At 61.5% G+C, this 22,015-nt stretch overlaps 1 protein-coding gene across 4 annotated transcripts in view; it reads right to left on the bottom strand.

Annotated features, from left to right (window-relative positions):
- The window catches only part of DCTN1 (dynactin subunit 1), a 34,142-nt gene that overhangs the window by 2,217 nt on the left and 9,910 nt on the right, over positions 1–22,015 (bottom strand). The window contains exons 5-27 of one of the 4 annotated variants that reach the window (XM_027908896.1): positions 14,984–15,004; positions 12,757–12,945; positions 11,547–11,744; positions 11,222–11,426; positions 10,813–10,891; positions 10,489–10,648; positions 9,518–9,622; positions 9,166–9,357; positions 8,415–8,531; positions 7,962–8,114; positions 7,243–7,403; positions 6,673–6,841; positions 6,184–6,252; positions 5,703–5,765; positions 5,258–5,407; positions 4,335–4,496; positions 3,340–3,471; positions 3,080–3,208; positions 2,504–2,646; positions 2,047–2,213; positions 1,268–1,282; positions 713–846; positions 290–479 (exon numbers count right to left, since the gene is read on the bottom strand). In XM_027908896.1, the coding sequence (XP_027764697.1) occupies positions 290–479; positions 713–846; positions 1,268–1,282; positions 2,047–2,213; positions 2,504–2,646; positions 3,080–3,208; positions 3,340–3,471; positions 4,335–4,496; positions 5,258–5,407; positions 5,703–5,765; positions 6,184–6,252; positions 6,673–6,841; positions 7,243–7,403; positions 7,962–8,114; positions 8,415–8,531; positions 9,166–9,357; positions 9,518–9,622; positions 10,489–10,648; positions 10,813–10,891; positions 11,222–11,426; positions 11,547–11,744; positions 12,757–12,945; positions 14,984–15,004 (3,103 nt within the window). The remainder of the gene's footprint in view (positions 1–289; positions 480–712; positions 847–1,267; positions 1,283–2,046; positions 2,214–2,503; positions 2,647–3,079; positions 3,209–3,339; positions 3,472–4,334; positions 4,497–5,257; positions 5,408–5,702; positions 5,766–6,183; positions 6,253–6,672; positions 6,842–7,242; positions 7,404–7,961; positions 8,115–8,414; positions 8,532–9,165; positions 9,358–9,517; positions 9,623–10,488; positions 10,649–10,812; positions 10,892–11,221; positions 11,427–11,546; positions 11,745–12,756; positions 12,946–14,983; positions 15,005–22,015) is intronic. The other 3 variants (XM_027908897.1, XM_027908898.1, XM_027908899.1) reach the window with 3 other exon arrangements.

Raw genomic sequence — 22,015 nt, forward strand, 5'->3', positions numbered from 1 at the left:
GGGGTTTTGGGGGGTTGGAATTGGTGGGTTTTGAGCTCACCAGGTTGGTACGGGGGGGTTGGGGGGTTTGACCTCCTTGGGTTGGTGCTGGGGGAGTTTGACCTCCTCAGGTTGCTACCAGGAGGTTTCAGGGGGTTTGGGGGGTTTCACCTCCTCAGGTTGGTGCTTGGGGGATTTTAGGGGGTTTGACCTGCTCAGGTTGTTACAGCAATGCCCCAGCCCATGGCTGAGCTCCCTGTGCCACAGCCCCCCCCCGGAATTCCCTCGGGAATGTCTGTGCAGGACGTACTGGACTTGTTCTGCCTCATGTCCACCACCTTGGCGTTGGCGCTGAGCTGGTACAGGGTCTCCAGCAGCTGGGTGGTCTTGCGGAACAGGGTCTGCGTGGGCAGCCCCTCCCCGGGGCGGTCCCGGGGCGGGGCCACCCGCGGCACCTGCAGCGGGGCCAGGCTGGCCAGGTCCATCTTCATCTGGGCACCCTGGATCCCCCCGGGGACACGGCGGGAGTGCCGGGGAAAGGAGCGGCCGGAGGGAAAAATGGGATCAAAACAGCAAAGCAGGGGTTAAAACTCTGCCAAGCCCAGCAGAGTGTGGATCTCCCAGGGGTGAGAGCAGGGACACCCAGGGGAGCCCTGGGACACCCGGGCTCATCCCACCCGGATCACATCCCACGCTACCCCTGGACACTCCCCCGACCCCGGCCCCCCCAAACCTTGAGCATGTTGTTCTCGTTCTTGAGGTGCTTCAGGGAGAGCTGCAGGGCGTCGATCTGCTGCAGCAGCAGCGGAGAGTCCTTCACCTGCACGGGGCCGGAGCCGCCCCCCGGCACCTGCCCGGCACCCACACCTGGGGGAGGGAGGGAGGGACAGGCACCAGTGTCACCCAGGGTGCTGGCACCGGGCACGGGGACACGGCGGCTGCCAGGTGTGCCCAGACACCAACAGGACCATTCCCAACACGTGGCATTTCACCAGAGAAGTCCCTGGCACCCCTCACGCTCCCTCAGCATTCCCAGTGCCCCTTCCTGAGGGTGGGGACTGTGCCAGGCACTCCAGGGACACAGCTCTCCAGGTGGGAGTCACCCCACTCTGCCCCCACCACAATCCCACGCTCACCCCTCCCTTCCCAGTCCCCTGGGAGGCACCAGCCAGTAGATCCCAGGGTCGGCAGCATCCAAGCAGGACCCGGATCCTTCCCCTGCTCCCAAACCCAGGGGGTTGGGCACCCCGGGACACCTTCCCCCCTCATACACTGTGTGTGTCCGTACCTCGCTGCTGTTCCTCTGCAGCACAGGGAGAGACGAGAAAAGCAGGATTAAAGCCCTGGACTGGGCAGGAAAGGAGCTGGGGCTAGAGCCACGGCCCTGTCTGGGGCTGATCCCATTCCTGGCTCTAGGAGCAACATCCCAGCAACTGGGAGTGACCCCAGCAGCACCCGGGGGATGGCACAGAACTCCTGGGCTGCTCCTGCTCCTTTGGGAGTGAGAACATGCTGGCAGTGTCCCCAGGAGCCAGGGCTGGGGATGTGGGGACACAGGAGAGGCTGCAGAAGGACAGGAGCACCCAGAGGATGCTGTACTCCAGAGCTGCTACATCCCAAGGCTGCTGCATCCTGCATCCAGAGGATGCTCATCCAGGTGTTACCCATCCCAGAACAGGGCCAAAGGCTCAGGATGCACACCCACCAGATCCCTGCCACGCTGGGGCCACAGGCCAGGCTGCTCCATGGCCACCTGGTCATTCCTGAAGGACAGCCCAGCTCTCCGTTCCAGAGGCCACACACTGTCCTGCAGCCAGGGCTCCCCACAGGGCTCCCCAAACACCTGCTCCTGCTCCAGGTGGTTCTTGGAGGGCATTCTGAGCAGCAGAGCTCCAACACCCATCCGTGCCCAGGAGAGCCCCAGCAGGCACGAATCCCATGGGATCATCCTGGGTGGCTCCATGGAGGTGCCCCCCCTGTCCTGCCTGCCCAAGGCAGCTGTAGGAGCACCATTCCCACATGACCCCTGTGCCAGGAGGACACCCCGTTCCCATTCCGGCCCCGCACCTCCGGCGATGCCGGACACGATGGAGGCGACCCCCGAGGCCGGGCCCCCCCGGAGCCCCTCGATCGTCCGCTTGGACTGGTTGTTCAGCCGCTGCTTCAGCTCCACCTTCTCCGACTCCAGCTGGTCGATGTCGGCCTGGAGAGCGTCCATGGTCTCCTCAAACTCCCTGGGAAGGGCACATGGAGGGATGGCTGAGCCAGGGACACTGCAGCCCAGGGCCCCTTGTCCTGTCCCTCCAGGCCTTGTCCCCAGTCCCTCTCCAGCTCTCCTGGAGCCCCTTTAGGCCCTGCCAGGGGCTCTCAGCTCTCCCTGGAGCCTTCTCTTCTCCAGGGGAACCCCCCCAGCTCTCCCAGCCTGGCTCCACAGCAGGGGGAGCTCCAGCCCTTGGAGCATCTCCGTGGCCTCCTCTGAACTCAATCCAGCAGCTCCACATCCCCATCCCCATCCCACACTCACTTCTCCTTCTTTTTGAGCAGTGTCTGGGTCTCATCCAGCTTCGTCTGGATCTTCTCCACGCGATCATCGGCGTCCTTGGACGCGCTGTCCAGCTTCTTCTCCAGGAGGCTGAGCCGCACGTTGGCCTCGCTGAGCTCCTCGCCCTGGAGCAGCAGGGAGGGAATCAGTGACTTCCTGGAGCTGGGGGAGCCCCAAAATCACCAGCACCCATGGCTGGAACCCAGGAACAGATCTCAGCTCTGACCCTGAGCATCCTAGAACACCATGGGGAGAGGCCAGGGCAGGATCTGGAAGGTAGCACCTCCCTGCCCACAGGAAGAACATCCCCAGGAGATCTGGCTAGGACTTGGGATCATCAGCTCCACAGGTAACAAGCCACCCTGGGCAGGGAGGTGACTCCCACAGCATCCAGGCAGGCAGCGGGGGGTGAGGAACAGGCAGGGATCAGTGAGGGATGAGCAAGGAAGAGTGAGGAACAGCCAAAGGTTGGTGAGAAAAAGCCAGGAAGACAGGGATGAGTGAGGAACATGCAGGGATCAGGGAGGGACAGGCAGGGATCAGTAAGGAACACCTTACCTTGATCTTGAGGGACTTCTTCAGCTCCTTGATGACCGTCTCCCTGTCCTCCAGCTTCAGCCCCAGCCCCTCGGCGTCCGTGATCTCCGCCCGGAGCGCGGCCGCCCGGAGCTCTGCTGGGGGCGTGGGCTGGGACAAGGGGACAGGGCAGGTTGGGATTGCAGGGAGAGCCCCAGAAACCGCCCCTGCCCAGCTCCCTGCCCACGCCCCTCGTGGCAGGGCGGGGCCCACAGCTGGTGACAGGGCACAGCCGGACCCACCTTGTTCTGCGGGCGGTCGGCGTCGTACTCGCCCTCCTGCATGGCCGTGGCCATCTTGTTCATGGTGGCCATGAGGATGCTGCAGGACTGCCGCAGGCACTCGTAGGGACTGATCCCCTGCGAGCCGTAGATCTGGGGAGGGTGGGAAGGGCGTGGCTGGACCCCTGGGCCACACTCACAGCCCCCCAGACAGCCCCCTTCCCACAGCCCACAGCTGGGGTTTCCCTCTGATGTCCAGGAACGTCCCTCTGATATTTAGGAACTACCATTAAAATCCAAATCCATCACACACCTTCCCTTCCATCAACAAAACTAACCAAACCAAACAAAAAAATTCCCCTGCCAAAAAACCAAAATAATCATCAAAGTCATCCCAACACTGAACCGAAGGGGGGCAATTGACACAAAATCCACCCCTTGTCCTTTCCCCACAATTACAACAAAATCAGCACAAAGTCCAGAGACTCCACATCCATCATGTCCAGGGAAGGAGCTGGGGAAGGGGCTGGAGCAGCAGGAGTGGCTGAGGGAGCTGGGAGGCTCAAAGAAGGCTCAGGGGGACCTTCTCACTTTCTACAAGAATCCCCCACAATCACTCCCCTCTGAGGGATGTGGGAATATGGAAGAGATATCCCACCAAACATGGTGGTGGCCTTGGCAGAGCTGGGGAATGGTTGGACTCAATGGGCTCGGAAGGATTTTCCAACCTAAACCATTCCATGCTGCCCCGATCCCAGCTCGGCTCACTCTGTTTCCCTGAGTTCCTGCTCAGCCTCCACAGGGCACGTGTCCAGTCCATCCCATCCCACAGCTCCCAGTCTGTGCTGTGGCGTGTCCCTGCCCTGCTCACACAGGGTGCAATGCCACCCCTCCCCTGGGAGCTGCACGGATGGACAGCACAGGGCAGAGCCGCATGCCCCGAGCGCGTGGCCTTTCCCAGCGGCATTCCCGGCTCGCTCCCATCGTCCGCCCCCCGGTGCTGCCCCCGGCCCCACCTGCTCGCTGACTTTGAAGGCCAGCTCCTCGAGGCGGGCGGCGGGCAGCCCCTCTGTCTCGGCCAGGGGCGCGATGAGCTGTGCCCCGGCCGCCGCCACCTCCTGCAGCACGGCCACCACCCAGGTGAGGTGCTTGCGGCACTCCAGCAGCGTGTCCGACACCTGCGGGAACACGGCATGGCAGGGAACGGCACAGCTCCGGGATACACACCCCTCCCTGGCTGGGATCACGCCTGGCTCCGGGAGCGTCACCGGGAGGGGGAAACACCGGGATGGGGGGAATAACTGAAGCGTGGAGAGAGGCAGGTGTGAACCCAGCCCGCCATCCCAGCTGGGAACACAAAATCCACTGACACCATGTCTGTCTGTGTCCAGGGCAGGAGCTGGGAAGGGGCTGGAGCAGCAGGAGGGGCTGAGGGAGCTGGGGGGGCTCAGCCTGGAGAAAAGGAGGCTCAGGGGGGACCTTCTGGCTCTGCAATCCCTGACAGGAGGGGGGAGCCGGGGGGGGGTCGGGCTCTGCTCCCAGGGAACAGGGACAGGAGGAGAGGGAACGGCCTCCAGCTGTGCCGAAGGAGGTTTAGTTGGATATTGGGAAAATTCCTCCTGGAAAGGGCTGTGCAGCCCTGGCACAGCTGCCCAGGGCAGGGGGGAGTCCCCATCCCTGGAGAGATTTAACAGCCCTGTGGATGTGGCACTTGGGGACATGGTCAGGGGTGGCCTGGGCAGTGCTGGGGGATGGTTGGACTCAATGGGCTAAGAGGGATTTTCCAACCTAAATCATTCCCTGATTCCATGATCCCAGCTCAGCTCACACCATTTCCCTCTGCCCTGGGCTGCTGCTCAGCTTCCACAAGGCATTTGCCACAGCCCAGTCCATCCCACAGCTCCCAGTGTGTGGCTGAGGGGGTCCCTGCCCCACTCACCTGTGTTCCAAAGCCCAGGGCCGCGGGGATTCCCGGCGCATCCGTGCCTGGCATCCGGCGACGGATCTTCTTGCAGAACTGGCGGATGTCACTGCAGGACGTCTCCAGGTCCTTGAGCAGGATGGCCAGGTCTGCTGCCTCCTGCCCGGCCTGGGGACACAGGGACACCTCAGAGGGACAGGGGGACACACAGGGATCTCAGAGAGACATAGGAACAAAGGGACACTGGGACACACAGGGATCTCAGAAGGACACTGGAATAGAGAGGGATCTCAGAGGGACACGGAGACACAGAGGGACCTTAGAGGGGAAAGGGGAGAGGAGGAACTTCAAACAGAGGGGTATGGGGAAACAGGGACCTTAGAGAGGGACACGGGGACAGCAGGGAGCTGGCACACACACAGCCATCCCATCCCAGCAGGTCCTACCTGCAGGAAGGTCCTACCTGCAGGAAGGCCCGGAGCCGACACACCTCCACCCCCATGCAGTCCAAGGCACTCTGGGTGAACTGTGGGCACGAGCACAGGTCAGGGAGGGCCCTGGGGCAAACCAGGGCCCCGGGAATTCCAGGATGGACCCTCCCACTACCCTGGGATTTTCAGGCACAGGGAAACAGGCTGAGGCAGTCAGGCTATTTCTGGCCTACTTTGGTTTCACTCTGTGGGGAGCAGGACAGTGATCCTTCCCTCGAGAGCTCTGGGATATGCCCTGCCCCCCAAGACATGAGGGTTTTGATGCTCCCCTCCCTCTTCTCATCCCACCCTGTCCCCATGTCCCCCCTCCCTGACCCCAGAGCCCTCATGCCACCACAGGGGAAGAGCGACTGTACTGGGAAAGGGGCAGCAGGGGCACCTCCACTCAGAGGGATCCTGGGGGGCACAAAAGCAGAGAGCAGGGATCAGGGAAGGGTCGGGGTTCCCTCTCACCTTGATGTGGTCAGCCAGCTGCAGGGTGCAGTCCTCAGCCTGGTCAGCCAGGTGGATGCTGTACAGGTGCTGTGGGAATGGCAGGATTGTTCCCACACGTAAGCAACCCAACAAGGGAACACTCAACAAACCCCAAACCTCGAGGGTTTCGCCCAATTTTTAACTGGAAGTGGCAATTTGTGCAGTGACCACCCCCAGAGACCCCCCGAAGGAGCAGGTGGTCCTTAAGTCCACAGGTCAGCCAACCTGGCCTGCAGGTGGGGTACAGGAATGTGGGATGGGAGACCCACATTCCCAGGGACACAGTGCAGGGACATGGCCCCAGGGGACATGGCCACAATCCTTGGTGTACTGAGTGAAGACACCCAAAGGAAAGGGCTGCCAAGCAGCCAAACCCAGCTGATCCATGTGCCCCGAGAGTGACAGATCCAAGGCAGGATTCCCAACAGGTGAGGTGGCACCTGTCCCTCCGTGTTCCCCCAGCCCCACCTGGTAGTACTTGATGGCTTTGGTGAGCGGCTCCACGTTGACGGTCTCGTCCAGCTGGTCCTTGTGGAGCAGCTCAATCAGGAAGTCCAGGGAGCGCTCGTGGACACTCATCTCGGGGTACAGGGTCCCCACCTTCTTGTACACCTCCACACTGCACTTGTTGAGGGCCCTGGGGCACAGGGACAGTGAGAAAGGGGCTGGGATGCACCTCTGGGCAGGACGTGGGAAGGGGGAGCCCCAAGGTGCTGCTGGCCTTGGGACAGAGACACGGTTGAGACCCGGCTGAGAGCTGGGCCCTTCCCGGGGCACCTCCTGGGGGACACAAGGGGGTCACAGAGAAGTGACCCCTCAAAAGGCAGCAAGGGGATCCTGCTGCTTATTTCCATTCTGGCTCGCTCCCCAAATCCCTTCCCATGTCACCTCTTGGGGGACACAAGGGGGGTCATTGGAAGTGACCCCTCACAAGGCAATAAGGGGGATCCCAACACTCCTTTCCAGCCTGGCTCCCCACCCCCCCGTGACTGTGTTCCCAGAGGCTGTGAGGGTGGCAGTGGGGGCGCAGGTACTCACTGCTCGTATTTGTGGAGCGTGGCCTGGAGCAGGCTCAGGGAGTACACGAGCCCGGCGGCGAAACTGAGCTGCTCCCCCGCGGCCCCGCGCAGCCCCGCGCGCTCCGCGCAGCTCTCGCTCAGCTCGAACCTCTCCTGGGCCTGTTTGCTGATCAGCTCCGCCTGGGGGCACACAGGGAGAGCCCTCAGGGCATTCCTGTGCTTCCCTGCTCTGTTCGCTCAGCCACGGAGCAGCCACACAGCCTCCACATCCCCAAAAAGTGACGTGTCCTGGGAAAGGGTGACCTGCCAACACCACCACCCCCACGGGCAAGGGCCTGCCTCCTCCCCCTCCCTTCCCCCAGACCACTTCAGAATCATGCAATCATGCCATTATTTGGGTAGGATAAAGGTCCTTAAGACCATCAAGCCCAACTGCTCCCCCAGCACTGCCAAGGCCACCCCAACCATGTCCCCACGTCCAAGACCATGACCAACATCCAGAGGGCTGTTAATTCCCCCCAGGGACAGTGTCTCCCCCCTGCCCTGGGCAGCCTCTTCCAATCCTTTCCAGGAAGGAATTTTCCCAATATCCAGCCTAAGCCCCACCGAGGGGGGTTACTCCAGTCTCCCAGGAACTTTTGGAAGTTCTCCAATAGCAAACACTGCAAATCCCAATCCAGCCGGGCCAGAGCCAGGGTGTTCATTGCCTTGGCAGTGCCCATGGCCAGCCCGTCCCACCTTGCAGATGAGGCGGGGGATGAGCAGCAGCACCAGGACGCAGTCGTGGTCCCCGCCGTGCCGCAGGAAGCTGTCGGGCATGAAGGAGGTGAGGAGGGACACGTGGCGGTTCGCCTGCTGCACTTCCATCTGCCGCAGCTCCATCTCGATGGCCTGCGGGACACGGAGTCACCGGCTGCTCCAGAACCCCGGCACAGCCCGGGCCAGGCTCCTCCAGAGCGGGAATCCTGCTCCTCCAGGACATGGCAAAGCCTCGCTACCCGGCTGGGACCTCACAGTGCCACCCTCCGCCACGGGCAGGGACACCCTCCACTTCCCCAGGCTGCTCCAAGCCCCGTCCAGCCTGGCCTGGGACACTGCCAGGGATGGGGCAGCCACAACTCCATGAATAATCCGGTGCCGGTGCCTCAGGAGCACTCCCAGGGCACAGATGTCGCACCCAGCTCTGCCTACCTTGGCGTGGGCTTTCGTCTCTGCAAACTTGATCTTGAAGTCGAACATCTCGGGGGGCGGCTGCTGCTGCTTCTCTGCAGACGCTTCCTGCTGGCTCATGAGCTCCCGGTTCACGTCCTGGGAACAGGGAGGGCATGATGGGACACAGGGACACCAGCACAGAGATAGGGAACCTCACACCCTCAGCACCCACCCCTAAACCTCCCAGTGCCCCCTCTTGGGGGGGCTCCTCCTGCAACAACACCCAGTGGTGGGTGGATGGGAGGGAGGGGCACCCAGTGCATTCCAGGCACTGTCCTACAGCCAAGGAATCCACAGGCTCATTCCCTGCCTCCTTTCCCTGCCAGGAGATTTGAGCCCAGGGCTGGGGCAACCATCATTGGGAGGAATTTCTTCCCAATATCCCACGTAAATATCCACTTTTCCAGCAGGAAGCCATTCCGTGTCTCTCCAGGCTCTTGTCCCAAGTCCCTCTCCAGCTCTTTTGGAGCCCCTGGCACTGGACGGGGCTTCAAGGTCTCCCTGGAGCCTCCTCTCCTCCAGGCTGGACATCCCCAGCTCTCCCAGCTTATCCCCATAGAAGAATGGGGGCTTTCCCAGAGAAGCTCCATGAGGGATCACTCTCAGGCACCAGCCACGTCCTGCTGTGCCCAGAGCCCACGGCAGCAGGAGGCAGCTGCCTGTCCCTGGGGACGCTGCCCCGGTGCCCAGGAGGGCTGTGGGATGAGCAGGGGGCTCCGAGGGGCGGCACCTGGAGGTGAGCCGTGAGCTCCCGGTACTTCTTGATGGTCTGCTGGTAGTCGGCCACGGTCTCCTGCGCCGCCTCCACGCGCTTCTCAGCCTCGCGCACGCGGCCCGTGGCCATGTCCAGCTGCTCCCGCAGCTCCAGCTCCGTCTCCCGTGCGTTCTCCTGCAGCTCGTCGTTCATCTCGTTCATGGCCTCCTGCAGGGAGGGGCACGGGGGTCACACCCAGGGTCCCCAAGCCTGTGGGGAGCTTCCCTGGATCCCAGAGCTCCTGGTGCTGGGGCAGGCCCAGCCCTCCCACCGTTCCAGCCCCCACCCTGTCCCCCCCGAGCAGCCCCGATCCCAGGGGAATCCTCACCAGGTCCCCGACGGTCTCACGCAGCTCCCGGACCTTCTCCTCCAGGTCCAGGTTCCTCTCTGTCAGAGTCTCCACCATCTCCTCGGCACCCAGAGCTGCATCCACCTGCAATGCAATCCACATCCACATCCACATCCCAATCCATCCACCTGCAATGCAATCCACATCCACATCCCAATCCATCCACCTGCAATGCAATCCACATCCACATCCACATCCCAATCCATCCACCTGCAATGCAATCCACATCCACATCCACATCCCAATCCATCCACCTGCAATGCAATCCACATCCACATCCACATCCATTCCCTTGCAATCAAATCCAAATCCGCATCCCAGTCCATCCACCTGCAATCCAATTCAAATGCACATCCACACCCCAACCCAGCCCCCTGCCAGGACACACATCCCGCTCCATCCCGGAGCTCAGCACCACAGCCAGCAGCTCCCAAATCCTGTCACACACCGTGGGATCCCTCTGACAGGCTGTGGGACGTGGCTGAGGAATTCCTCATCCCATCCTGGGCTGAGAGCAGGGCAGACAGTGCTCAGCTCCCTCCTGGGAGCAGGGAAAAGCATCCCTCAGGAGAGCAAGCCTATCCAGACCAGCTGGCAGCTCCAGGAGGAAGCCTTGGCTTTGGCTCCTGGAGCTGTTCCTGGCTGTGGCTCAGGGCATGAGGCTGGAGTTCCAGCTCAGCTGACAGGGACCACATGGAGCAGCCCTGGGAACAGGGAGCATAATCCATGCCCAAGCTCAGGAGTCACCCCATGGCCAGGCAGAGCCCAGCACTGCCCCACTGCTGGAATACAGCTTGGATTAGGGAATATGGGACCAGGGGTGTATCACCATGGCATCACTGGGTGTGGCTCTCCAGAAGGTGACCCAGCAGCTGCTCAACACCCCAAATGGCCACAAAGGGCTCCAAATGTCCCCAAACCTCCCTTCCCACCTGCCCCCAAGGACTCACCTGCTCCTTCAGCTCATCCACCGTCTTCTCTGCCTGCTTCACCTCCTCCTGCAGCTTCTCCCGCTGCTGCCGCAGCGACTCCAGCTCCGTGTTCTTCTTCTCCATCTGCTTCTGCAGCTTCACGTGCTCCTGCTTCTCCGAGGCCGACAGGTCCCTCATCCTGGGACAGTCACAGCTCCCATCAGGGCCCAGCCCAGGGACAAGGCCCTGTTCCCTCCCCAGTCACTGCCCATCAGCAGGAATTCCGTGGGCTGCTCCAGGGAGGGACTGAGGGAGCACGAGGGGCCTGGGAAGGAGGTTTGGGAAGCAGAGCTGGGCTCCCACCTGACCAGAGCCTCCTTGAGCCGGGCGTTCTGCTCCTCCAGCTGCTTGACCTGGTAGCTGGATGCTGCTCCATCAGAGCCTGCAGAGGAAGGGAAGAACCATGGAACCACGGAATCACAGAATCCCAGACTAGTTTGGGTGGGAGGGGACCTTAATTCCCACTCAGTGCCACCCCTGCCACAGGCAGGGGCACCTTCCACTAAACAGTGTTGCTCCAACTGGCCTTGGACACTTCCATGGGTAAGGCAGCCACGGCTGCTCTGGAAAAATCCATTCCAGTGCTTCACCACCCTCCCAGGGAGGAATTCCTTCCCAATAACCCATCTAACCCTGCCCTCTGGCAGTGGGAAGCCATCCCCCCTCGTGCTGTCCCTCCAGGACCTTTTCCAGAGCCCCTCTCCCATCCCACCTTTCTCCTCGATCTCGTGCTTGAGGATCTCCAGGTCCATGGTGAGATATTCCACCTTCTCCTTGAGGGAGTCCACCTCCTGCTGCAGGGACTCTGCGCGCTCCTCGGCCATCTCCTTGTCCAGCGTGGCCATCTCGATGGCGTCGGCCGTGTCCGCCATCTCCTCCATGTACCGCTCCTTGGCCTCCAGGGCATCCTTGGCCTCCTGCGGGGCACAGCGGGTCAGGGCACCCCCAGCACGACCTGGGGACACCCCACAGCGGCTGCAATTCCCTCTGGAGTCACCTCTCCCAGCACTGCCCCTCTCCCAGGGACACCCACTGACCTTCTTGGCCTCCTTCAGGCGCTTCTGGAGGTCGGCCTGCTGCTCCTGCATTTTGCTCTTCCATTCCTGCACCTGCTCCAGCTGGATCTTGTACTTCTCCAGCTCTTTGAGCTTCGCCTTGTCCTCATTCCGTTTGATCTTCAGTGTCTCCAGCTTCTCCTCCAGGTCCCTGACCTGGGCACGGAGATTCTCCTCCTCCTGCAGAGGCAAGCCAAGAGTTAGGAAAGGAGCAGGGACATCCCTTGGAGAGGGTTCTGGGGGCATTCCTGGAACCCCATGGAACCTGGCCTGACTTTTGGCATCAAGTTTGGGGCAGTCCAAGAGAGGCACAAGGGCTTGGAGTGCCAGGACAAGGGGGAATGGCTTCCCACTGTCAAAGGGCAGAGCTAGATGGGATATTGGGAAGCAGTTCCTCCCTGTGAGGGTGGTCAGGCCCTGGAATGGATTTTTCCAGAGCAGCTGTGGCTGCCCCATCCCTGGCAATGATGCCTTTGGCTCCCCCTGAGGTGACCCTGCACTCTCCACTAGAGCCTGCTCGATGCCACTGCAGCATCCAGGTCATTCCTAGGTGATCTCCCCCAAGAGAAAACTGATCCAGGTCCTTTTCCAGCAGCTCAGCTCCCGGGGCAGGGAAAGGCTGAGCCAGCACAGCAGGACCCAGGGAAAGGGCTGCAGGGACGAGGGAACGTGACCCTGCTCCCTGGCAGCAGCCTCATGGATAAATCTTCAAATCCCAAAGCTACTGACAGCAAGGAAAAGGTCTTGGAAAAATCCTACACAACATGGGAAAACCCCCCTTTGATTCCCCCTCTGGTGCTTTCCCAGCCCTGGACACTCCAATGCCAGCGGCACCACCACTAAAACCATTTCTGCACCCAGTAACAGAAACCAGGTCCCAGAGAGCTCAGGAACTGGGGACATGGTGGGGGCATCCCCTCTTCCCACCCCCTGGTATCTCCTCCAGCCCTCTCCCCTCTGTACCCAACCCCCAAACCAGCTCCTCGTACTCTCCCACTGTTCCCTCCCTGCCCTTGTGCCCCAAATCTCTCTCAAGCCCTAATTAATTAATTAAACCAGGATAGAAGCAATGAAAAACGACTTTAAAGATCAAAGCAGGAATAACTCTGCTGATGTAGTGGTTGGAAACCTCCGAGTTTGGTAAGTATGGGAGCATCCCAGGAGAGCCCTCGGCTCACTGGGCACGACTCACCTTGGTGGGCGAGGGCACCGGGGGTGCCCCCGGGGAGCTGAGGCCGGGTGTGGGGATCACGGGGGCCACCAGCGGGGTCTGGGCGGGGGTCCCGGGCTCGCTGCTGCTCATCTCCCCCGCCGAGGCCGAGGCCGATCCCGAGGGGCCGGCCGTGCCGCTGGACGCCGCCGACGTGGGGGTGCGGGTGGGCTGGAAACGGCACATGGGGAGGGGTCAGGGCACGTCCCAGGGGGGGTGGTCCCTCAGCTCTCACCTCCCACCTCCAGGTGGTTCCCAGACACCCATCTCCAGGTGACAGTGGGGACACCCAGCCCTGCCTGTGCCCCTTGTGTCCCCCGGGAAGGCTGGGAGCTCACACTGCTCCAGAGGAGCCGGGCTCGGCCAGAATTCATGGATAATCCACTGGACAAGGGAAGCCCCACAGGGTGCCCAGACCAGCTATGGCTGTCCCATCCCTGAAGTGTCCAAGGCCAGGTTGGACAGGGCTTGGAGCAACCTGGTCTTAGTGCCACCATGGCAGGAGGAGGCACTGGATGATCCCCAAGGTCCCTCCCAAGCCAAATCATTCCAGGATTCCATGACTAATGGTCCCAGCTCCAGAAGGTGAGACAGCAAAAACTTGGAGCCCACCAAGACAGGAACCCAGCTTTAGGAAACAAAGGGAAAATGAACGAGGAGTGAGTTCCCACAGTCCAGGGAGCCCCAGCAGGGCCTGGAGCTGCTTCATTAGTGCTTATGATGCTGTTAATTAATCGCTGGGACCCAGCACCGAGGCTGAACCCAGTAAGGGGAAAAGGGAGCCGGTGCCTGAGGGAAACACCAGGTGCCCCCAGGCCCTGCTGGTCTCCTCACAGACCCTGTTTCTGGAGCACTCACCTCTGGCTGTGTAAATTAAATTTTCTGACATTATTTTACTCCTGGAAATTGGATTTGTTGAGGTTTCACCAGGTGTGTGGTTTCACCCACAGGCAGGCACGGGCAAAGCTGGGCAGGAGCAGCACCCGCCCTCTGCCCCTACTTTTCCCAAAATAGAGACAAATCCGAGTTAACTCGACTGCAGCTGGTCCAGAGCCCCCTGGACAGACCCAGCCTGCCCTCCTGGGGTGATCCTGGCTCTCCCAGGGATGGAGAACAGGGAACATCTGGGCAGGACCGGGCCCCATGTGCCTCCTCCCAGACACAGCTCAAACCAGGGATGTTTGTGTTCCTGGTGTTTTAGGGACCACAAACCCCTCATAGAGGGCAGAGTTAGGTGGGATGCTGGGAACAAACTCCTCCCTGTGAGGGTGGTGAGGCACTGGAATGGCTTTCTCAGAGAAGCTGTGGCTGCCCCATCCCTGGAAGTGTCCAAGGCCAGGTTGGATGGGGCTTGGAGAAAACTGGGCTTGTGGTGGAACTGGATGGGTTTTAGGTCCCTTCCAAACCAACCCACTCCATCCCATCTCCTAACTCCATCTAACCCCTGCTCAGTGCAGGTGTGAGGCCAAAGGATCAGGAGGTCCCACAGGACATCCCATCAAAGCTTCACCCAGCACAGAGCCCAGGAACAAGAACCACTCAAACCCAGGGAATGGGATGGGATCCCAGTGCCCTGGGGCTGACAGAATCAGCCAGGGAGGATGGAGCCCTTCCTGCAGCCTCCCCAGAGACAGAATATTCTCCATTTCCAAACCCAAACTCCACTGTTACAGAGCTTTTTGAGGATTTCTCTCCATGTTTCCTCTCCTCCAGCCACAAGCCCCTTGCCAAGGTGAATCCTGCTGGTCCCAAGCACAAGCTGGAACCACACAGCCCTGCAGGACACCTCGGGCTCTCTCCTCTGTCAGGAAAGGTCAAGATCCCACTGAAAAACACCCCACACAAGGCAGGACGGTCAGGGATCAGCACCCCCTGCAGGGACCCCCCAGCACAGACCCCCCCAGCAGAGCCTGGGCACTGCCACACAGACTCCACGCTCTGCTCCCTCAGCCGAGCTCTCCCACGGCCATTTCACCCAGGGAAGGGATCCCCAGGGATCTGGACCAGCTCCAGAGGAGCCCATCGCTCCCGGGAGCATCTCTGGGCTCTGCATAACCAGGTGGAAGGACAGCAGGGGCCGTGCAGCAGGACTGGCACCCCGTGGGCCGTGTTTGGGTGGCACTGGCACCCAAGGGGACATGTCTGAGGGGGGTTGGCACCCCCAGAGCTGCCGGTGCCCCCCACGCTCGGTGCCCCCCCAGCTGCTCACCTTGGGCCGGCGGGTGCTGGTCTGGAGGGCAGCGGGAGCGGAAGCAGAGAGGACAGACAGTCACAGGACAGAGGAGCAGAGAACAGCCGAGCACAGAACAGCCGGCGGCGGCAGAGCAGGAAAGGAGACAAAACACAGCACGGCATCGTTAGTGCCCGGCATCGTTAGTGTGCCCAGCTGAGCCCGGCATCGTTAGTGACTGTGGCATCAGGTGGGAGCTCGTTAACCCACTCCCAGGGCCAATCGGGGGGGACCTGCAGGCACAGCTGGCACAGCTCCCATGGCACTCCCTGGCACAGCTCCCCTGGGAGCAGGGGAGCCCGGAGCCAGCGCAGCCCCTGCTGCCCCCCCAGCCCCATGAAGGGACAGAGCAGGGGACAGGGAGGACTGTCTGAACCCACACCCCGACCCCAGAGACACCCCAGGGCACATCCACCGTTATTTCCAAGGAATTTATCCCTTCAGAGGCAAAGCCTGGTGCAGGCTGGCAGGGAACTCCAGGCTCCGTGGGCAGGGGGGGTTGACCCCCCACACCTTTCCCAGAGGCCCCCAGAGCAGGAGGCTGAAAGGATCATTTTAGACAGGATTATTCCCTCCCCTCATCCCTCTGTTTTCCTGGAGCCCCCAGGGCTCTGCACTCTTTAACCATAAATCCCAGGGATATCACAGAGCTGCTCCCACACTTCCAACTTTTCCATCCGTGACTGGAATTAAATCATCCATGACTTTGGAGCAGGAACCCCCCACCCCTCCATGCACCCACACATGCAGCAGTGCCTGGCAGCAGCTCGGAGCGGGAGAGGCCATGGGGAGACAAATATTAAATTAATGAGTATTTCTCCCATTAAAACCAATCCCTAATTGATGGAAAAGAGGGAGTGGCGAGGCTGGTCCCAGGGGCAGTGGATGGGCAGGAGCCCTCGGCGCAGGCAGAGAGAACATCTGTCCAGAGGCAGCCTTGGAGTACGTGTCAAACCTTCCACATTGTCTCTCATTTCTGATTCCATGACCTAATGCCAGCTGGGAATAACCAGGAACAGAACAGATGGATAATGGTGCTGCCACACGATCCCAGCCCGGGATGCAGTCGGGACAGGGGGCACAGGGAGCCCCTCAGGGACTGATACCCAACACGGCCGTGTTCCCCCTGAGGCCTCAGGACACCTTGGAACTGGATTTTCCTTTCTTCAGTATAAAACTGGATGTGTTTTCACTTCCAAATGCCCTCTGGCATTCCTTCGGCTAAACCCTTCTTTGCTCACTTCCAGCCTTTTCCCAAAGGTTGCACTCCATGGGACACCCATTTCAATCCCAAGGGAGACATTCCCATCTTCCACAGCATCTGCGTGGCCAAATTTGCCAGGAAAATGGAATGACAGCAGTGAAAACTCCAAACCCTCAGGGCTGGCTCAGGAAGCCCGTCAGGAGCGCTCCAGAATCTTCCCAAAGTCCGACTGAGCACCAATTCCATGGAGCAGCACCAAGAATCTGGGAAACACCTGGAAAACTGAAAACCACCTGGGGATCCCACACGTGGAGATGCCCCCACTCCCTGCCCCACACGCTAGGCACGGTGCTCCTGGTGTCCTTCCCCGTCCCATTGGCACGGGAGCCCCTGCAGTGGGGCAGGGCTGGGGGTCCCACACCGACCTCAGAGTCCTGGACACGGGGGAATGTCACCAGAAATCACAGAGCCTTTTCCAGGGAGACACTGAGTCCTGTCCTGGGGGACACTGAGCCCTGTCCGGGCTGCAGGATATGGGGACACCAACTCAAACCCCACCTCAAACCACACTGAACCCTAAAACCAGGGAGAAACCTCCTGGTAACTATCCCTAAACCCATGCAGAATGACAGGGACTAATCCCGCTTTGTGCCTCCTCCAGGGCTTTGGTCCCCTCCATGTGCAGACCACCAAAAGCTGAAGCTCTGAGACCCCTGGGATCCTTGGAGAGGGCGCAGAGGGAAGCTCTGGGATGCTCCGGGATGCTCCAGCTGCTCTCTCCATCTGGGCTGGGCTCCTCTCCGTGCTGGCTGTCCCTGTCCATCCGTCTGTCCCCACGGCACGGCCAGCACCAGCCGTCACCCCTGGGCTCTGGGAAGCCCTCGGCACAACGGTGACCAGGATGGGCCAGTGATTCCCTGGATCACGGCATCACGCTGGGCTGGGAGCAGATGCTCCAACCCCACCTGGCCCCCCTGGAATCCAGGATGCTCCGAGCACCCCGCTGGGAACGCTGCTCCACTCGGAGGCTCCAGGCTCTGCTGTGTAATGCTCTGCATCAATATTTGATGCCATTATAAAACCTCTGATCCCTGGGGAGCATCAGGGGCTCCGAACCGGCGCGCTCCGAGATGGACTTGGCTCCTGGCAGCAGCAACTCTGGAAAAATCCTCCTGGAAATCCTCCTGGATACCATGGACTGCCTATGGCAGGGCTGGCATCACCCACTGAGTGTGGGGTGCCGGTCCCGCAGGTCCCTCCTGACATTGTTCTGCTCCAAGTGTGGGAATCCCGATCCAGGCCGGAGAGCCAAATGTCGGATGGGTGAGCAGGTCTGTGTGAATGTCACCTTCCTGCGGGACAGGGAGGAGCCACTGAACGCTTCTCCTGGACGAGGTTTGAGGGTTCCTGATGTGGAAAAGCCAAACTTCCCAGACCACAGATGGTGCTGCTGCTGCCGCCAAGGATTCCCTGGAGTTTCCAGGAGGGTTCCTGCAGCAGCTCCCGAGCAGGGCAGGCAGTGCTGGAGGTGATGCCTGGGGACTGTCCCTCTGCAGGCCCACGCTGCCCACCCGAGCAGGCAGGATGCCATCCTGCTCACCTCCCAGGAATTTTGGACCAGCCCTCTCCAGACACAACCTGCAGCAGGATGAGCCCTTCAAGGTGTGGCTACCTGGGCTGTTCCTGGGAACTCTGCATTTTAAACAACCACCTAGCCCACTCCCAGTCTCACAGGTGTGATCCCACGTGCAGGGGGAGGAACAATGGGAAAGTCAGAATGAAATCCAGGTGTGGTGCTGAGCACCGGCAGCCCCTGCTCCCACTCCGCTGGGGAAGAGGGAAACAGCATCCCTAAAACTTTCCATTTGGAAGCGGATTAGCAGGGACACGTGACCAGGTGTGTCGTTGTCTGAGCTCGGGAGGTGCAGGTGTAAACCAGGAGCATTTACTGCCAGGTACAGGCACAGCCAGCCCAGCTCAGGTCTGTTCCCCGGCATCAGCCAGAAATTCCCAGGATTTCTCTTTAAGCCGAGCAGTGTCATCCTGGTTACGCTAAAAATAAACATATAGGCCAGTGCCCGCGCTGTCACCTGCGGGAATGGCAGCCCGGCAGGGACCCGGGCACCGCCGGCCTCTGGGAATGCCGGGGGCCGATCCCGGCGGCAGGAAAAACGGGATTGTGGGCATGCACCTTCCCCACGGTGGGCACCTGGAAGCAGGGAGGGCATCGGCACCCCCAAGCAGTGGGGATGGCATCGGCAGCGGGGTGGCCCCGGCAGCAGGGACAGGGATGGCACCGGAGGCAGGGACAGGGCCGGGAACGGCCCCGCTGGAGCCGCAGAGCCGCTGCATTCGCCCGGGCCGGGGACACCGAGAGGGGACCCGGGAGCTCGGGAGGCAAAGCCAGCCATGACCCGCAGCTGCTGCTGCTCCCCCACCGCCCCCCCGAGCCCGTCACGCTCCCAATTACAGCCCGGCAGCATCAACGCGGGGAAAACGGGGAAAAGGGGAGGAGGCGGGTCGGGAAGCGGGGATGCGATGCCGGGGATGCGATGCCGGAGGATGCGATGCCGGAGGATGCGGTGCGGGGGACCGGGGGATGCGGGGCCGGGGGACCGGGGGCTGCGGGCACGGACCGTACCTTGCGGGTGGCCGGGGCCTGTCTCATCGTGGCGGAGGAGCGGCCGGAGCGGGAGCAGACGGAGCAGCGGGTCAGCACGGCCGGACACGGCAAATGGCCGCGGCCGCCGCCGGGTCCTGCCGGGGGGCTCGGGAGGGGGTCGGGGGGGGGTCGGGAGGGCTCAGCGGGGGCTCAGGGGGTCCAGCGCAGCCCCCCCGGCCGCGGCCGCTCGTCCCCGCTCGGCGGTGGCTCCAACCACCGCCCCGGCGGCTCATGACATCACCGCGAAGGGGCCGCACCGGCGGGCGCCGCTCGAACCGCGCGGTGCGCGGATGGCGATGGGGATGAGCGGGATGGAGAGCGTGAGGATGGCGATGACGATGCTGCTCCCGGGAGGGGGGTCCGCAGCAGCTCAGCACCCCCGGCACGGCCGGCGGGTCCGGAGGGCTCCGTGGCTGCGCCCGCGGCCAACCCGCCCTCTCCGGCCCGGGGGAGCAGCCGGGACCGCCGGGCACAGCCCCCGGGCACGGACAGATGGGACACACGGGCGGAACTAAGCCCGATGGATGGACAGATGGACACGGGGACAGCTGCGGGGCCGGGTCCATCCTGCCGCGCTCCCATCCAGCGCCTCCTGCCAACACGGGGGGATTCCCAGGAGCTCAGGGCACCCCCGCACGGCTGAGGGTGTGCAGAGACCACCGCGGCCTCGGAGAGTCCCTGCCCTAAAGATCCCTGCCCCGAAGATCCCCTGCCCTAAAGATCTCCAGCCCCAAGGAGCCCCCGTGGAGAGCACTGGGCACCCGGCACAGCGTTCAGCACGTCAGCCAGACACCGTGTCCCCAAGCCTCACTGCCATGTCCCCAAACCTCACTGCCCTGTCCCCAGCCTCGCTGCCCCGCCAGGCAGGAGGGACAGGACAAGGGGGAATGGCTTCCCACTGACAGAGGGCAGCATTAGATGGGATCTTGGGAAGGAATTCCTGGCTCTGAGGGTGGGGAGGCCCTGGCACAGGTTGCCCAGAGAAGCTGCAGTTGATTCATCCCTGGAAGTGTCCAAGGCCAGGTTGGATGAGCTTGGAGCAGCCTGGGATAGTGGAAGGTGTTCACAAACCACAGGGAAAAGGAACCACTTATTGGGCTTTTCCAGACCAAAGCACCCTGGATCCGTGGCTGTAAGCCTGAGTGATCCAAGGGCCATGTCCATCCCTGGAGGAGCCACGTGCAGGCTCACCCAGATTTAACCTTAAGACCATTAAGGATATTAAAGCCGCTCTAATGAACCAGCTCCTCTCCTCACACACAGCTCCACTCCCTGAATCCAGACTATATAAGCTCTTCCCACATCCAGGATCCAGTAAATGCTGCAGCAGTCAGGAAATGCAATTTACCAAAGGGAAAACAGTGTCGGACACTTTGGGCTGTCCCTGAGACCCCTCAGGGACATGTAAGGGAGGTTATTTATCCTAAATCCACGAGAAGGGAGAAGGAGCTTTTGGCACCATCGCAGCTGAGAGGATTCCTGGCTCTTGGAGGGTTTGGAGAGGAGCTGACAGGGTTAACCCCAGCTCTTTTCCATGGAGCCCCCAGCTTGTGGTGCCAGATGCTGCCCAGCTCCCGACTCCAAAGGGTCACGGGCCCTTCCCTCAATTAACACCAAAATAACCACCTTGGATCTCACCCCAAGCTCCCCTGGGGACACAGAGAGCTGCCAGGGGGGTGTCACCCAGCCCAAGGAACAGCAGCTCCCGGGTTCATCCGGGCCCTGCCGCGCCATCGGACACGGTTTGGGCAGCTGGGATGGGGTGGGTTTTGGAGCTGATCGGATTAGTCATTCCTTTAAAGGATTAACAGGGCTTGGGGCGGCCCATCTGCATTAAACAGACCATCTGGGACCTGCTCCGGGCTGGAACGGGCCATCTGCTCCCACATGGAGACCTGGATAACAGCGGGATAATGACCTGGCCACCAACCTGGCCACCGGCCAGTCACCCCGGGACGGGATCAGAGCGGGAGCGGGTGCCCAGCAGAGAGGGAGACCCAGCCCCAGCACACACACTGGGAATCCAGCCCTGGCACATGGAATGCCGCTGGGAGGATGAAAGGAACAGGGATATCACTGGGGCAGGACAAACCGAGCCATCAGAGGGGAAACCTCTGGCTGCAGGGGACAGGGACCCGAGGGGACAGGACTGGAGCTACCCCCAGGGTCACAGCGCTGGGCACGGGACACGTGTGGAGGTGGCACTTGGGGACACGGTTAGTGAGGAGTGGTTGGACTTGGTGGGCTCAGGGGGCTTTCCCAACCTAAATATTCCATGATTCCAGAGCGTGTCAGAGCCCGGGAGCCCACCCTGACACGCCCCGAGCAAGGCAGGAACCATGGACCAGCCTTTCCCTGCATCCCTGGGAGTCTCCCCATTCCCAGCCCTGCTCTGGCACACACAGGGTGACCCAGGCCCCACCATGGCCCACTCCACGTCCCTCAGAGGTGACATCTGTGACCCAGTGTCACCCAGCCCTGCAGCAGGAGAAGGGACCAGCCTGTCACAGCCACAACTCAGGTCACACAGGGGTGAAGGAGACACATCCCATTTCATCTCAAAAATTAGTCAGGAAACACCCTCTTCCTGCTCTTTAAATAGACTTCGGGATCCCTCTGGGGTCCCTTTGGGATCCCTTTGGGGTCCTTCCCAGGACAGAGGTCAGCACCTCTCAAGGACAGCCTGGGCCACCAGCTCCTGCCTGGAAACACTGCACCAAGGACAAGAACATCCCACACGGTGTCCCAGCCAAGGGACAGGACCCTCCGTGTCCTACAGCCCCTGATGTGCCCCTGGAGCTGCCCCCCTGCTCCAAGCCCTGGGGACAGCACAGCCCAAAGGCCACGACCTCAGTGACCAGAGGCCCCTCTGCACTGGTCCCACCTGCCCCCCAGCACCCCCAAATCCACGGGGAGCAGCGAGGGAGCACAGCGGGGCAGGGAGGCCCATCTGGCACCCCAAGGCTGCAGCTCTGGGGACGATTAGAGTCTATATTTGACAGGCAGGAGCCCATAATCCCCGGATTTACCCGCTAATTACGCTCGTTATCCAGCTCTCCCCGGCTGGAGCAGCCCTGCTGGGGAGGGGCTGCTGGAGTGGGCTGGGTCGTGGGGTCATTAACGGCCAAAAATGTTCAATTTGGGG

The sequence above is a fragment of the Empidonax traillii genome, unplaced genomic scaffold (genome assembly GCF_003031625.1).
Source record: "Empidonax traillii isolate 1590-97213 ecotype Southwest subspecies unplaced genomic scaffold, ASM303162v1 scaffold1873:size53570, whole genome shotgun sequence".
Classification (NCBI taxonomy): domain Eukaryota; kingdom Metazoa; phylum Chordata; class Aves; order Passeriformes; family Tyrannidae; genus Empidonax; species Empidonax traillii.